Source organism: Onychostoma macrolepis, chromosome 06 (assembly GCF_012432095.1).
Source record: "Onychostoma macrolepis isolate SWU-2019 chromosome 06, ASM1243209v1, whole genome shotgun sequence".
Lineage (NCBI taxonomy): Eukaryota > Metazoa > Chordata > Actinopteri > Cypriniformes > Cyprinidae > Onychostoma > Onychostoma macrolepis.
This window is the reverse complement of record NC_081160.1, coordinates 20,480,383-20,498,639: the sequence shown is the minus strand read 5'-3', so window position 1 is coordinate 20,498,639 and position 18,257 is coordinate 20,480,383. Positions and strand designations below refer to the sequence as shown.

General features: G+C 34.6%; 1 protein-coding gene across 5 annotated transcripts in view; it reads right to left on the bottom strand.

Moving 5' to 3' along the window:
• lrp8 (low density lipoprotein receptor-related protein 8, apolipoprotein e receptor) overlaps positions 1-18,257 on the bottom strand; it is a 170,789-nt gene that overhangs the window by 81,657 nt on the left and 70,875 nt on the right. For all 5 annotated transcript variants that reach the window (XR_009271678.1, XM_058778596.1, XM_058778598.1 and 2 more), the window contains exon 3: positions 14,006-14,128. Coding sequence is in view for 4 of the 5 variants with exons in the window: in XM_058778596.1 (XP_058634579.1) it covers positions 14,006-14,128 (123 nt within the window). In the remaining variant the exon portion in view is untranslated. The remainder of the gene's footprint in view (positions 1-14,005; positions 14,129-18,257) is intronic.

Below are 18,257 nucleotides of genomic sequence, written 5' to 3'. Positions count from 1 at the left end.
TTTTTTTAAACAGACAAGATTTGAAGTACAAGTGCACTTCTAAATAATGAAATATGATTTGCTCACAATTGAACAAACTTATAAACTCAATGTTAAAATAGATTGAAAACAAATAATATAAAAACAAACATAGAAAAGGATTTCTGCACATCTTGAGCTCCATTCAAATTACTGGGCAATCAAAATTCATAATACATTATCAGAAGTCGTGCTTATGGACACAGAGAAATAAATGTGGTAGGTTGAAACAGTTGACAGAAAATCTATAAACAGGATTTTTTCCCCCCTCTAAGCAGTGCAGCAGAATGAGAGAAAATAATTAAAACATGCTGAAAACCGGTGTGGACCACAGCTAAGCTATAGTAATATGTCTCCATGGTGCTTTGCACCAATTAAGCTAATAACACCAAATCAATACACACTCAATACTATTTGGGTGGGGGGAAAGACTTGATGTCATGAGCAGTGTTTCCTTCTTGGACAGAAGTGTAAATGGTATTTAAACAGATTTTACTGCTTTAAATTGTTAATGCGTGATTTTTTAATTATTCAAACAGTTTATCATTCAATTACTTTTTTGACCCAAAGTGATAAGGTGAGCAGTTGATTAAAATTATGACATCAATTATACCTAGAATAATCTAAAAGTAATAAATTGATGAGAGGTAGAAAATTTCAACAGTTACATTCATTCAGGCAGGGCAAGATGATTAAAGTGGAAGGCGAATCCACTGTGTGAGTGTTTCATATTCCATAGGAGATGGCTGCTCTGTAAGGCATGAGGAGAGAGCTGCCATTTATATCAATAAAACTCCCCTGTGTCTCCACTTCACTTCACCACTCAACCCATAAGGGAATAAATCTGATACAAATCAGAGTGAGATGGATAAAAATGGACAGAGATCAACAGAGCGTTGGGGGAAGATGAAGAAATATGGCAGAATGAAGGGATGAATATGAAGACAACAAGAAAGAGAGAGCAAGCGCCACAGACTCGTGACAGCAGGAAAATCAGCTGGCGGCGAAAGTTATATACATTTTATAATGTATATAACACAGTATAATACAATCAGAGACAATATTACAATCTCACTAACATTGACATAAATAAGAAAGACTATTATCACTCAAAGAAAAGCGTATCAAGGAATTACCATGATTTTGGACACATAACATTCATTGATGAAAGCCTATATTACATACACAGATTCAGATTCTTTCTCTCCATTTCATAATATTACTTTTTGATTGTATTTTTGATCAAATAATTGCAGACTTGGTAAACAAAAACTTGAAAATTCCAAAAATGTTTAAATTAATCATCCTAAAGATTATAGCAGTATTGTATCTGAAAAAAAAAAAAACTAATAAAAATAAAATAAAATAAATAATAATAATAGTAATAAATAAAGAAAAAATATTGCAATTATTTTATGCCAAGAATGATTATTTTCAGAATTTTTTTATTAAAATGTTTTATGTAAAAGGAGGTTGACCGCTATACAGAGCAAGTTTGTGAGAAGGTGAAATTTAGTGTATAGCACACTTAAATATCTATTCTACCAAGATCCTAACTCAGAATGACCTTAGAATAAAACTTAAATGTAAGTTATAAATAAAGAATACAATTGCAGATAAAATAAAAAGCAAGTGAGTAAAAAAAACTGAACTATGGTATTACCATTTGATACCATCACTGTACCATTGTACCAAAAGATGCAACAGTAAAACAAAGATGCTGATGAAAAAGCGGGTGGGCAGGGGTGCGTCCAGACAAATGAAGTGCGTCAGATGCCACTAATAACGCCTTAGCTGTTAGCAGACGTGCTGATCCGGCACAAATGACATTCTAAAACACATGCACAGGCAAAACCACATTTTCAGCTTCATTAGTCTGCGGTGAGACATTTAAAGACACACTTCTCCCCAAACACGCACCATATTGAAAAACGGGGTACTAAACCATGGGATGTGCCTGGCTGGGGCTGAATAGATTTCAGACTGGGAGGGCTTAAGCTACTAACACACACACAAGCCAGAAATCTAACAAAACAGCACGTTGTGATCGGCTACCCTTGTCTGTGTGCACACAGAAGCACGCCCCTAAATTGATGTCTAGGGCAAACACATGACAGGAATCCTATAAGCTGTAAATCGATAGTCTCGGTCTTGCTTTAATTACACATTCTCTGGCTCTCAAGCGGGTCTCTACAGATTTGGCCCACTGGAGGTATAATCTTAACAATGAGAGGGGAAATACAGTGGATTATTGCACTGGGGGGACGTTTCTGAACAAGCTGACATTTAAACGACACATTTAAAAGATATTAGAAATCATAATGTCAGGGAAAAAAACAAGATAGGAGGAAAATTAGCAAAAGAAATAGCACAGTGCCCTATGGATGTATTCAATAATTCATGACTAAATATTGCTTCAAGAGGACAAAAACACCATTCTTACATGCAAATAAAGCTGATCCGAATTCAAATCTCTGTGGTCTTCCAAAATAATGTTTTTCTTTCTGAATTCTTAAATTATTTTTAAAACACAACGAGAGCACAAAAACATCACCAATCAACTTTTTATAATAAATGTCTGCTTGTTAAATTTGTGTTGTCCTTGTTTTTGACTTACAAACTGAAGAAGCTGTTTATGATTGTGATGTAGCAGCAGTAATTCAAGCCACATGCATGAAAAACAAGTCAATCCTTCCTCTGTTGCAATCACGTCTGCGATTCATACTACACTCCCATGAATCATTAATGTGGCAGACATGAAAGTCAAATGGCATCACTTCATTTATTTGTCATATTTGGGTTTATAAGCACTGGACGGTTCCCCAATATATAGGTTTGTAGGCAATCTCACTTCTGGACGTATGCTCAGGTCAAGCGTTGCGGGTCGCTCTCCGATGGCCAGTGTGCATCAAAGCATTTTATGAAACGAGCCAAACGTGAATGATTCCCATCAACTATCTTTTCACATAAAATGAACCCTGTTGTCCTGTGCCAGAGGGCATGTAGAAAGGATTCTACATTTGAGACATCTCCAGTGAATTCAGATTTAAAGAGTGCAGATGCAAGGATGTAAACAGTGGAGAAAATCTCTGCTTTACCAAATAATTAATTAGCAATAAATCATTATTTATTTTATTACAGAACCACAGCAATATTCTTGCTCTTGCTCTGTAATACTCTTCAAGGACACTGCACCTTAAAATGAAGAAGAAAGCATTTTCACATAAAAAAACAACCTGTCACACTTCACCTTAATTATAACATGAAAATAAAGTTTTAATGACTCACATGACAAGTGTGCCACAAGTGTTGTTTTCTTAATAAAGGTAAATCTAAGCTTCCTTCCTGCCTTTTTTGAAACATTTAGCGGGTGACTCAACACACAACAAAGGCTGAACTAATAAAAGCTGCTGCCTCTTTAAGAGTGCTGATTTGCTATAAATGAAGATAGTTGCAGCTTATGAAAGGCTGATCGCTTTAATTCACCTGCAACACAATACTGCTAGGAAGGAAGGAAGGAAGGAAGGAAAGAAAGAAAGAAAGAAACTAAAATAATTAACAATTTTCAAGAAAATTGGATCAAATACCTTTTTAAAACATTGCTTTTCTAATACATGCCATTGAGGATTTATATTAGTTAATTAGCATAAATAATTAAAATTGCACTATAACGTGAAGGACGGTATGCAATCTTCTGTATGATGTAAGAATGAGTAAATATTGCTATTATGCTCATACCCATTCATATTACAGTGGAAGCATCATTTTACAATAGCTCACAATATGATTTTGTGCCATTATATATAAATATGATTCAGTTTATAAAACCTTGCAGTTATTTCAGACAAAAATAATCCAAAGCAACAACTCTCTCTTTCATACAATGTGTAGTTTGTGATTTTAAGAGTCAGATTATTCATCCAATAATGAGTTTACATCATTCTAAAACAGCGACGTCATTATTCCAGACCATTTAGCAGTTTTATAATGTGAAATGTTTGCAGATATCAAGACAATGAGTATCGCACTATACGCTGACTGTTTTCTTAGAAAGATTTTAAAGAAATCCAGCCACATACATCAAACTGACACCAGACCATAGTGCTGATTCAATGGAAACCCTGTTCAAGACGGTCATTAAGACCTAAAGAGACTTGGAATGGTGATCTGGTCCTAGGCTGAAGGGACTGATGAAGAATCAGTAGGTAGCTGGTGAGATCAAGGGTTACTAATTACGAGTAAAAATGAAATTGATGGAATCACACAAAGGATGTTCAGAGAGCATTTTTAGTAAGGCGGATGTCTAAAGCCGATCTTTTTCTGCAGATCGTGTCCAGTGGGGCACAATTAAGCAAGCTATCCATCCATCATGTTGATCAATCCAGGAGTGATCGGTGTTGAGGCAAACACCTCAGATGTTTATTCTCTTGAGATTACAAGGGAAGTCGACAGCTTCCTGTTCCTTCTGACCTCTGTTGGCTTTCGTAAACTTGTAAAGGTGACATGTTTAATTATTTATGATCTTCCCCTACAATAAGATGCATGCATACAAAGGACATTTTAACTCAGTGCACACCCACAAATGCACTCATGCCTGTCAGACTGACCATGCAAGAGCCCTGATGTCCATGTTTCCACATCTTCTACCAATTAAATGTGCCTGCAGGGAATAAATCCTCTTGACCCAATCCAACCATTCCTTTGAACAGTGTGAGCAGCCCACTTTAAAATCCCAGAGTGCTTCACAGCCAGTTAATGTCACTTTGACATGACCTGCTCTCATGAGACGACTCAGTCATTGATAGGTTTATTTCAACACTAATTAGTCTGACAGTCTGGGAAAACATAAACAAAAGCAATGCTGATTAGTTAATTATAAGATATAAGAGAGTTCGAAGAGCTATTCTAATATGTAATTGTGCCTTTGTTTTTAGACAAAGCGGATTTCTAAATTGGTTGCTGAATTGGTTTATTCCTCTATACAAGAAGCCCATACAAATGTGCATGTGCCCTGTCACATTTATAAGCCAAGTGGATTTTGAATCCAGCTTCCAAAAAAAAAAAAGAAATTACATTTTTTTCAGGATCCTTTGATGAATAGAAAGATCCAAAGATCAGCATTTATCTGAAATAAAAAGCTTTTGTAACATTATACAGCATACCATTCAGAAGCTTGGAGTCAGTATATTTTTTAATATGTTTTTTTTTGGGGGTGGGATTCTAGAAATTAATACTTTTATTTAGAAAGGATGCTTTAAATTGATCAAAAGTGATGATAAAGACATTTATAATGTTACAAAAGACTTCTATTTCAAATGAATGCTGTTCTTCTGAACTTTCTGTTCATCAAACAAACCTGAAAAATTCTACTGTTGTTTTCACTTGCTCTACTTGCTGTTTTCAACATAATAATAATAATAATAATAAATGTATTTTGAGTAGCAAATCCGAATATTAGAAGCTTTGAAATTAAATATATTCAAATAGAAAGCAGTTATTTTAAATAGTAAAAATATTTCAAAATTGTACAGGTTTTTTTGTACTTTGGATCAAGTAAATGCAGGCTTGGTGAACAGAAGAGACTTCTTTAAAAAAAACTTTAAAAATCTTACTGTCCAAAAAATTTCGACTGGTAGTGTACCTAAAGTAACAAAGTCTTATTATTTAACCTGCGCATGTTCTCTAAAACACAGAGCTGCATTCATAGGAGTTTGATTCTGGCTTGTGTCATTTCCTGATCCCATCCTCCTCTCTTTTACCAACTGTTTTCTGTCCTCGCTATACTATCAATAATGTGGAGAAATAATTAAAAAACAACTTGGCTCAACAGCTTCACCTTTTGTAGTCAGCAGTTGATTCCTGGCGCTTGAGCTCAGTCTGATAGTGAGAAAAATCAGCACTGATGGGCGCTAAATTAAAACGCCAGCACAAACCGCGTGACTAAGAAGCAATCAGGCTGCGCCGATGCCCCGCTCTGGCAGCCGGGAAAGGAGCGTGTGGCTGGGAGACTGGGGCTTGCTCTTGGGCTGCAGCAGTGCTCCTGGAGTGCGGCCACATGGGAAATTACTTCAGGGAACCGCTGCCTGAAGCATGAAATTGAACCCATCCGGTGCATCTGACTGGATCCCTCCGTAATATTTAAAATAATTATGTAGCAAAACTCCTGTGCAAGGTTATAATAGGCCCAGGCCTTTGTCTCCTGGCTCAACTTGTCACCTATCAATATAAAAGCAACACTGATAAGAGTCTTGTGAATGACAAAATGTCAGAATGATAATGCAAACTGACAAAAAAACCTATATAAATATAACATATATAACATAACTGATTATTTAATATAGAGTGTATAAGCATTTGCTGAAGCTTCTTCATCTAACTCCACTGTAATGTCTATTCAAGGCTTTACTCATCTGCCACAAATGTTATGTTTTAATAACCATGCTTTGTACTTACAAAGTCAAGTGAGTTTAATTAATTGGTGTGAAATGTATTACATTTATTAAACTACTCTGAGCAAGCTAAAAGCGAATGACCTTTGTCATGAAGAGGTTTGTGATTAAGCCAATTGAGGCAACAAAAATGAACAAAATCCCATTTCATGCTGTAACATTTACATGAAGACGAAGAGACCAAAACTGAAAATAGTTCAAATCTTCTTTATAACAATACTTAAGGTCTTAAAAATTCACGTAAATGAATTATGCCGAAGCAATAGATGCGTACATTACAGTATGTGTGTTTACGTATTTTGTATGCCATTTAGCTTACATGTAAACATAGTCTTTTGTAGTTTCTCTTACTTACATTTAGTTATTTAGCAGACGATTTTATCCAAAGCGACTTACAAATGAGGACAATGGAAGCAACCAAAAGAGCAATGATATGCAAGTGCTATAACAAGTCTTACTTGCACATAATGCATTTCTGCCTCAATTTTTTAATTACAAAAGCACCTAATGCAATGTCAACCTCATTTTCTTAAGTTTAAATCCAGCAGTATTTGGGGGGGGGGTGGACACACCAACCAATTTCTAAAGAATAATGAATCCAATCAGACTCAAGATCTTGTTAACATGAGATCAGTCTTGGAGATGGACACATTTCAGAAAGCAACATTAAGGACAGAAGTTAATTAAAAAAATAGCCAAAGCAGAATGTGAGAATGTTGGAGGAGAGGTTATATAACACAGAAACACAAGATTACATCTTTGAGTGTAACCAAAGAGAAACATTGCCACACATTGATTGAGGTGATCGTTCTCAGAAGCAGAGGTCTTGCAAGCATGTTGAATGTTTTCTATACTTGTGCGTTTTTTGGAAAAAAGGTTTACAGATATATTTGTATTTGCTCACCTGGAAGCCAATTACAGTTCAATGTCAAAGCCTAAGGCTGCTTGTCTTTTTTTCTCCTGATTTAAATCGACACAGTGTGCAGCACTCAGTAGCTGAGTCGTGTAGAAGTGTAACTTGTTTGAATGTCCAACCGTTTTAAAGCATAGCAAGAAATCAACTACATTTTAACATTTTCTCACTGAAATATGAATTATGAATTAACATGTTATGTGGTTGCAAAGGGTGGTTAAAAGGCCATTGTTAGGTGGTTGAACAAAACAAAACAAACAACAAAACGGATTTTACACTACCCTATGAAAATTTAGGGTAATTTGGGGTTCTTTCCAAAACATTTAAATAAATCTTACCAACCCCAAACTTTTGAACAGTAGCATAATTGTGAAAGTTCATTGGATCAGTTCAGCTGGATCACCTATTCTGTCATTTAACAATCACAACAAGTAAATGTAATCTATATTGTTATCTCAAATGAATATACATTTTTTTCTCCACAATTATAATGTTGTGATTCCTACAGAGTAGCTACAACTGACTTGTAGCATTTACAAGGATTAAAAAAAATGAAAATATTTAAACTCGTTGCATTAGCAAGCACCACTAATTAAGCTCCTCACAGTCTATCATAATTCACCATAACAATATTTCTTGTCCAGGTCTGTATGAAGACATAAAGGTTTAACAATAAAAGGCAAACCGTTTGACCAGAGACCAGTAGATGCAAATCCATCCTGCAACAGCTGGAGGGGCCAGAAATGACCCTTCATCCAACCCTAATTTTCACACACAACACTGTGAATGTGCCTTTCAAATACACACAAGCACACACTTCATCAAGCTGATTAATTACCACCCAATCACAGCAAGGTACCCACCTCATTTTTCATAATCATGCCAGCATATGATCCCAGATTTGGTTTTGTACAAGCACCTAAGTCATGTCCGCATGCTCCTGTTTATTACTTTTTAATGCAACCATAATGACTCCCCCGCTGTTCCCATTGATCAAGATATCCCATACTGAGAAACCACAGAGCCCGGTCCGTTTTTCAATATTACTCACTTAATATTACCAGGTTGAACACAAGATGATAGTCTGCTGTAATGGCATCCCAGTACTTATATTCTGCATTGCCAGAGGGAGGCTAATGTTTGGGGACTATTTGAGGCACAACGAGGTGTTTGTGTGAAGAAGCCATGAAGAACTCTGATCCATGTGACTTTGTTCAAAGGCCTCTACACAGTTTCTCCTTCTATCAGAGCAAAGCTGAAAACGATTTTGAAAAGCAATCTAACACAGGTAAAGGGATATTGGGAGAATGTGTCTGGACACCGTTACTAGCTTTGACCTTGGACTAGTGGGAATACATATATGTATGTGTGTGTGGACTGTATGTCTCAAAGCTATACGAGTGCCTTTACCTCAATGCATTTGATCAACATTTAGACATGCACGTGGGCTGATTTGGATTGGACATTAACAAGCAAATCATGCTAAAGTTTCTGCAATTCGGTGGTGGAATCCACATCGTACTTGAGACAAACGGCAGTAACACAGAATTTCACACCTGTCCATCATATGCTGACGGTCTCTGTGAGTGGGAGCTTTGAAACTAGCACAACCTGCATCCGTTTATGGCACAGTTGTCATTGCCATTCCATTTCATTTTTAAAGATATGCAAAATAAGAACATACTTAAGGAGAGAGGCAGCACGAAGGATTCAACTTTAATGATATGAAAATAATTGTAGTATTCTACTTTTGCAATTTAAATTATAATTAATTTCAGACATTTATCCCCCCCCACCCCCAAATATAAATAAAAAAAATAATGTCTGATAATAATATTATTCATATAATTTTTTTTTAAACTGATCAAGTTTTTCCTTTTTTTAAATTTTTAATCCTGCATTCCAATTAATATCAATCAATCAAACAAACTGCAGTTGGGTTGTTTTGAATAAATAATAACTAAAAAAATACAGCTAACTAACACAATAAATACAATAAAAACATAAAAAAAAAACAAAAAAAAAAACATGATTTATAATAATTAATAAAAAACTAAGTTATCTGTTTTTGCAAATAAACTTCAAATATTAAAATCACTTGTTTTAAACGATGTAAGTGAATTTAGGCATCACATTATAATGTAGACAAATATTGATATATATTTTTCATTCAACAGTGGTGATAAATTTACAGCGATTTTAAGATAACTTTAAGTGAATGTAAGATGATGGCAAAGGTTATATAAATGTAACATTGAGATATCCAATTGCCATCCACAACAAAAAAAATCTTTAACCAATAACCAATTTGTTATTTACTGTATTGTGCAAAGAAAGAAAGAAAAAAGAAAGAACGAAAGATAGATAGATAAAGATAGATAAAGACACTGAATACTGAACAATGGCAATGTAAAGTCAATCAGATTCTATGCATACAGAAAATTTGCATACTGTTCCAAATAAGCACACAATATAGCATGGTAGCATATATCTCCAAACATAGCCTAGGTCTCCTTCATTCTTTCCTGGCCAGGATGTTGTAGCCAGAAGAAAAACACAGCCAAATCGTAGTTGATCATATTTTCAATCTGATCTTACGATCACTGAACTGGAAGCTCCACTTTCTTTCGGATGTCAAGTAGTAAAGGACAGTGAGACAGAAACTGCTCCTGACTCAGAAATGAAGTAACAACCGAATCAGAGCACAAGAAATATGTGTAAAAATGTGATTTACACGTGATCTGAGTGGACAATATCAATAACTAGTACACAAGAGAGTGAGTGTGATGCCAGGGGGCGTGAGCATTACTGCTGCCAATTAGCAGCTGGAGCCTAATTCAGCCAACGGCAAAATCACATCACATGGCCAGCGAGAAAGGCTCAGTCCACAGCTTAAAATAACAATTACTGAGACTGCCAAACAGCCACAGGCAATCCTTCGTAGAAAAACAAAATAAAAAGAACTGGATGCATGCAAATAAAAGTCAAAACTCCACTAACATTAGCTCAGTTTATGTGCATGACAAATAGGTTTACTACAGCACAGAAGACAGTCTAAATATATGGATATGCAGTATTTACACAGCCTTTGAAAGAAGAAACCTATAGGGTGAATTCCAAATGGTGTTATTACAATAATCCAATTTGAAATAAATGAGCAATAATGGATGCAGAAACATTATCTGCCAAAATCACACATTTTAACTACTATAAATATGCATTTTCCTGGTTTTTTATCAAGATAACACACTGATTTGAAACTAAGTGTCAAAATATCAGATCTTTTCACTGGGCCTTGCAGTACAAATGCACCATAACAGACACTCTGCTGTCTATTATGTTGTTGAAATTAATCAAACAACAATATTAACAAAAATCGAAAGCAGCTCGCTGCACAATTATTTATTTATTTTTAATTACTGACTGTTTACTTGAATAAATACTTGGAAAACTTTGATGCAATGCTTGATAATTTAAGAAATACTTCAAGGCTACATAACACTGCTGTAATTTAATTAGTTAATATTTATATTTACACTATCGTTCAATGTTTCAGGCAATATTTTTTGGAAGTTTTTGAAAGAAGTCTCTTATTGTCACCAAGGCTGTTTATTTGATCAAATATGTGGTTAAAATAGTACTATTGTGAAACATTATTACATTAAATAATATTATTTTAATATATTTTAAAATGTAATGTAATTAATTATAATTTTCAAAAACCATTATACATTATTCTTCAGAAACCATTCTAATATGCTGATTTGGTGCTTTATATTATCAATGTTGAAAACAGCTGTGCTGTTTTCTTTACAAGCTTTTTTATATAAAACATATAATTCTTCAAGATTTGTTGATGAATAGAAAGTTGAAAAGAAAGGCATTTATTGAAATGTTTTGGAAGATTATAAATCTGTCAATTTTGATAAATTTAATGCACCCTTACTAAACAAAACTGAGAAGGAAAAAAACCCAGAACCCAAACGTATGGTAGTGTAACTTAAACAATTAAATTGAATAAAATAAAAATCCTATGGCACTGAAATTATATTCAAGATATGGTGATGCTCGCTCAAATGAAATTTGACTAAAGTTTTACATGCTTTTATTTGGACAAAAATTATCAGAATCAGTCAACAGAATAAAACACACACACACACACACACACACACACACACACACGGGTGGCTCGATACCACTTTTTCAAAACCGATACCGATCCAATACCAAAAATTTCTGAGTATCTGCCGATACCGATATCGATCCGATACCAGGGCAGTTTTTTTTTTTAAATCAGTGTTGAATTTTCATACCTCAATGTTTGTTGACCTGATCATGACTTGTTTGTGTTATACACAATATACTAAATATAGACAACTTTATTGTAAAGAAAGACAACAAATGAATGCATATACAATTATAATCTATGACAAAAATATTATTATAAACTATACTGGATAATTCAGTAGCAAAACCCTGCTGTAAAAACCAATAGAACCATCACAGAAAATTCTAATTTGCTACAAATACACAAACAATTGCACAATAATTTTATAAAATCTAAAATTAGTGAAAAAAAAAAAAAAAAAACATTATGGGGAACAAATAAAAGTGAATAAGTTTAGGACTAAAGCTGGTAAAATGATATGCATTGCTCTTAATACATTCATGAAAAGCAATATATATATATATATATATATATATATATATATATATATATATATATATATATATATATATATATATATATATATATATATATATATATATATATATATATATATATATATATATATATATATATATATATATATATATATATATATATATATATATATATACACACTGTAAAATTAAAAGACATTTCTTTTAAATTTATAGCACAGTAATGAGGCAGAAACATATGATAGATAAGATGAACAAGAAAGGCTATTAATAATCTTTCATTGTGCAAAAGTATTATGATACGAAAGGCTCCAAATACAGAGCGGCACAAAGGGCAGCCCTTGCGCAGAATGATGTGCTTGAAGCAGCACGGAGTCGCAGCACAGAGTCACGGCGCGCAATGCTCCGCATAGAAAAAGTTCAAAGCACAAAGTGAAGAGATATTAATGTGTAGTGTATTAAATCTGTGTGAAAGTTTATTGAGCCTTTTCTTTTAACAGTTTTAAATTCCAGTTACTGTACTTGTTAAGAACATAATTCTCTCTATTCCAGTGTTGTGATCTAACAGACATCCAGTAGAAAGTAACAATTTTGAAAACAGCACGAAGATAAAGTCCTGCAAGATAAAGTCATTTTATGCAAAACCATTTATCTTTATTTACAGATGAAGTGTAATCAGTAGTGGCTCCTGGCCGTAAATTTAGGTGGGGCAGATTATTTTGTAAACTTTATATTCTAATCTCTGAACACAAAATTTTGGCAGAGATGTCCTTGTGTTATCCTGTGGGTGGCGTGCTAATGTTGATTGACAGGCTCAAAGTAATGTTACACGCATAAAATGCTGTATAATAATTGCCTTAATATAGAATTTATCACCTCCAAATGTTGATTTAGAATGTCACAAGTTGTGGAGAAATTCGGATGAGGAAAGAAGATCATATGTCTTTTCTCAGAATAAACAACACAAACACAACAGAAACATATAAAGGCTATTCATGTGAGCACATTTAAACTAAAGGATATAATTTAAGTTATAGCCTACTTTGTTAATTTGATCCACTACTCCACAAAGAAAAAAATAAATAAGATGCGCCAACTAGTTACTGACTTGATACAGACACATAGCTGAAGCGGACTGACATCGTCTTGGTGGAGCGAGGTTCACGTAAAGTAACGTGAAAATAAGCGGGGAAGTCTCAAATCTGCCCCAATGGCTCTCAATTAGAGTGCGCTGCAGTTCCTCTTTTCACCACAGATTTACGTTTAAATTGTGGGGCGCTGTTGAGCTCGGGAGGGTTTAGTATCATGTATGCATGCCATGCGTGGGATTTTAATATATACTGCTTACTTTACGACTTAAAATAGTCTAGAAAAATATTTGTTGCAGAATGCTGAACACATTTACAAATTTATTATTGATTCAGTTTATATACAGTATGTTATATATATATATATATATATATATATATATATATATATATATATATATATATATATATATATATGTTTATTAATATTTTATTATCTGCCCCACCTGCCCATATAAACGAGCCGCACCTGAGTTTAACATTAGGAACATTTAATAATCTCGCAGATAGTTTCATCGTCTTGACTGTAGTAACCGAATGTGACACGCAGTTTGAATGCTGAATGGAGGATGACACACAGCCACAGCGGAGACGAGTTTATGTGAACTTGACTTCAATATTCATATGTACCTCACATTAAACTATGGAATGGCTTCAGAACACTTCAAATATAGTGCACAAAAACTTTATGGTGTTTTATAATGTGTTTGTGGCTTTTGTGGGGCACAATATCAGATTTGGATCGGCCTCGTCTGACCAACACCCCGATTCGCCAGAAAATGCCAATATCGGAGCGATACTGATACTGAAAATCGGATCGGCGCACCCCTAACAAACACACACACACACACACACACAATCAGGTTACTCACTGCAGGTGGAGTCTGCTTCATCCGAACCATCTGGACACTCCGGTTCTCCATCACACCTCCATCGGGCCGGGACACACTGCCCATTCTTACATGCAAAGTCTGTTGTGGCACATGTCTTTTTTGCTGTTGAAGAAAAGAGAGAAAGGTAAGTATAAAAGCATATACATTAATGCTGTTTACACAAGAGGTCAAAGGTCAGTTCGGATGTATTTGTTTTTTCACATGTCAAGCTTAAGTAGAAGGTGGAATGACATTTTTTTTCCAACAACAGTGAAAAAACTAGAGGTCTGCATTCCCACGGCTCTCCCGAATAAAACACGGTAGAGGTCGGTAACTCTGGTGTAATTTGAACGGGAGCGGGCGGTTTAACAATATCCTGTTCCCGACATCCTTTCAGAACAGCATATCTGCACTTTATTCTCATTGACCACTGGTACAGCCTGCACTCAGGACTGTTATACACGCGCTGCACGCATGAACCAGTGCTCTCTGCGTGACGCGTTTCATTTGCAGGGTATGTGCACGCAGCATGTGCATAATGGTCCTCAGGGCAGGTTGTAGCCTACCGGTGGTGACAGAACAGGCAGGTTGTCAGTGAGAGACAGAGCAGAATAAGGATGGAGCAAAGTGAGGATGCGAAGTCCTTGAATAACGTTCAACTCTGTTTTGTTTATATTTTGCTTGGCCTATAATTTTAAATGACAGGTGTCGTATTTATTTATTTATTTATATTACTCTGCGACACTTTTCCTACTGTGTTAACAGCAAAATGTTAAACTTTAGTATTTTGACAAGACGAATAAAATAATTAATAGGCTATTTTTGTACAACCTACATTTTTTTTTCTCTGTGACACTTTTTCCTATTGTGTTGTAAATGTTAAATGAATTGTATCCTGACGAATAATATACAAGACAAATAAAAATACACTTTTTGGCAGCAAAATGTTAAACGAATAAAACGTTAAATGTTAATGTTTTAAGAGACTAAATTCATTTAACATTTTGCCGTCAATAAATTCAAGACTCTTGACAAGACGAATAAAAGAACAAATACAATTTTGTGCAGACTACATGTTTATTTGTTAGCCTATATCTCTTTCTTTTAGTAGATGAAATTTAAATGTGAGATTCTGGGAACGAGATCTAAATTTAGCGGGAACGGTCGGTTCGGGAAGAAAATTATTCTAAGCGGACAGCGAGTGAACAAAGAGTGAATATATCGTGGGAGTGACTAAAAAACCAGTCCCGCACAGACCTCTAAAACAAACCGCACTACTAACTCTAGTCTGCAGGAGATGCAATGACAAAATTAGATCACTTGAGAAACAATAGTAAACTTGCACTTGATAACAACTGTTCTAGTGCAGAAATAAAGAAAAACTTGAGCAGAAAAAGCCTCACGCTTCAGATTTAAACAACAAACAGCAAGCGATATGAGGCTAAGTGCACCGTGCGTCTCTGTCGTTTCTTCTTGGTGCGTTTATAGTTTAATTGGGAAGAGAGTTTGAATGAACTGAACACACAGCTCCAGCGGGAGCAATTACAAAGGCCCAGGTACGCATCACTGTGAATTTATGAACCCTTACTTTTGTTTGTGTGTGTGTGTGTGGATAAAGACTGCTTTGCTTTAAGTCCAGTAAATTTGTTGCTGGGGTGAAAGAGCCTGAAGGGAGAGCGATTGATGTTGTCAGCTCTCTGGGAGGAAGACCAATAAGAGCTTTATCAGTCAGAGAGGACACAGTGATTTAACACTGTTCACACGTTTGACTTTTATCATGTGCATCAGTTGAACACATGCTGTGCCTGGTCTGGGTGGGTGTGCTATTCTCAAATGCTAAATATTACTTCTGCTTTCTTTTCTTCCAATCAAAATGTTTATAGTAAATTAAACAGCTGAAACAACATACTTAATTTTATTTCATTTTAAATTTAACATGAAATATGAAACATTCCAAACCCATTTTATTTCCATAATCGTATGTAATTCTAGGGAAAATAGGACAATATCCAGACCAGACTACAACAACAACAAAAAAAAAATACAGAAAGTATGGATGACAGAAAGCATTTGTTCCATCAGATGAAAAAAAAAAAAAAAAAAAAAAAAGAGATACGTTGTTTTAGAAAAAAAAAAAGTGCATCAAATAAATTTTGCACAATAAGGCCAAGAAAGTCCATAAATATGCACATTGACAACAATACAGTACAATGACTTAAGAATTTAAAATGGGAGGGAAATATCATTATGAAATAAATGCTTTTCTCTAATACACACTGGCTACAATTAACGGCACCCATTTATTCAATACTTTTTGAAGTATTATATATATATATATATATATATATATATATAGTATATATATAAAATGTAGAAAAATAGATAAATAAAATACTTGTATCTTCATTCTTAGAGTTACAAATAGCATGAGAGAGGTTTATCTTCAATGGTAGTTTTTATTTATTTATTTATTTTTTTAAATTTCCGCCACCATAGGACACATTGATACGTCAACTCATATATAGGGACGCTTTATAAAAAATACAAAAAAATACAAAAAGTCAAAGAGATAAGAGGTGAAAATCATGAAACCTAACCAAAAGACAGCAGAAAACTGTCAAACAGTCAGTGAGTTGCAACAGACCAGACCGAAGGTGATATTCTGTGAAATTCTTCTCTGGAACGGTGAGCAAATCCCAGGCCCTTGGCTCCCATCAGAACAAGAGGATTTCATCTAAGTCTTCCCTATCTCCCCAGCCAAGCTACCTTAGACTGAAACAAGCCCAGAGATTTACCAACTCGCACATCATAGGGGCCATGTTCCCCTGCCCCTTATCTCCCTCTGGAACCAGAGGCAGTACGTTATGGGTTGAGCACCTCCAAAGACTACAGAGAGAGGTGGTTAGTGAGCTCTGAGCAGCGCTTAATTACCAAAGATCCTTCACTAGCCTTATCTCAAGGACAAAGCTTGACCTTGTTACACCCTTCATTCCTTTCAAGCTGAAGATAATAATTTTCTTCAAGGTGAAGTGTGTAATTTTGTTCAGTGTTCAAAAAAAGCCATTCGTAGGTTGATTCCACAAAATATCAAAAACCACACATTATATGGTGCTTGTATACTGCCATAATTTGAACTGAACAAAATCTGTGATTAATTGCAACCAACTTTAATATTTGTAAATAAATATATTTTCAAACTGAATCTCATGTAGATTGATGAAGAAACAACATAAAAACTGTGTATTTTAAATGGTTTAATGCCATCTGGTTTAATGGCAAGTATCACAGATACCAGTAATGTAACTGATGTCTCTAACAGATGGATTTTTATCCATTTCTGGGATAAAATGAGTAATCATACTCATTCAACTCTACATTAAATTTTGTGCCATAATTTTTTTAACATATAATAGGCTTTAAATGTTATAGAACATAAAAAGTAAATTTAATTTAAATAAACTAAAAACAATCTTTATATAAATAGATTATAATATCACATTTATGAGCCTTTAGTATAGTGTGTTGTATATATTGTAATTTAGAGAAGTTTCTGTCTCTTTCAGTATCAGGTCTCTCTTGTTTGAATAACAGCTGTCAGTTAATTTTCCCCCAATAAGTTTATTTTGCAAAAAAATTACTAGTTATTTTTATTTTTTTACATGAGGATTATTCACATCAGTATCGCAAGTATTTACACATTATTTTCAACAGCCCTAATATATTAATAACTATTATATATTTTGCTTTATTACATTAACTATTTCTTATATTTTTTTCTTATAAAAATAATACATAATTTGGTGAAAAAAAATCATTTTTGCAGTTCCATTTGATGCCTCTAGATGCACAGAAATACCAAGGCAATGGCTTTCAGTGAATATATTGGCTCACCGTACATGCTTAAAATTATCCACAGAAGCAAAAATCATTGCTTGAAGTATTGCCAGATGTTGCTGACTTAAAGGGTGGAAGGGAGCTGATGTGTAAACTGGGGGTTAATGTTGCATTGGTTTGAGAAAACGTGCGAGCTCGAGTGTTGGTTTTACTAATTTTCCTGTAGGACTGCCAATGCAGGCAGGCAGCTTCAAGCACCCACTCATGGGATGTGCTGATTAAAAGATGGTATGTATTACAAGCAGCAAATACTTCATTATGCAGATACTCACACAAGGCACACATACATAATCAAAGACTGCATGTACAGTGCCATGATTTGTGAGCCATACAAAAATCATAAATCACGCACAAGGCT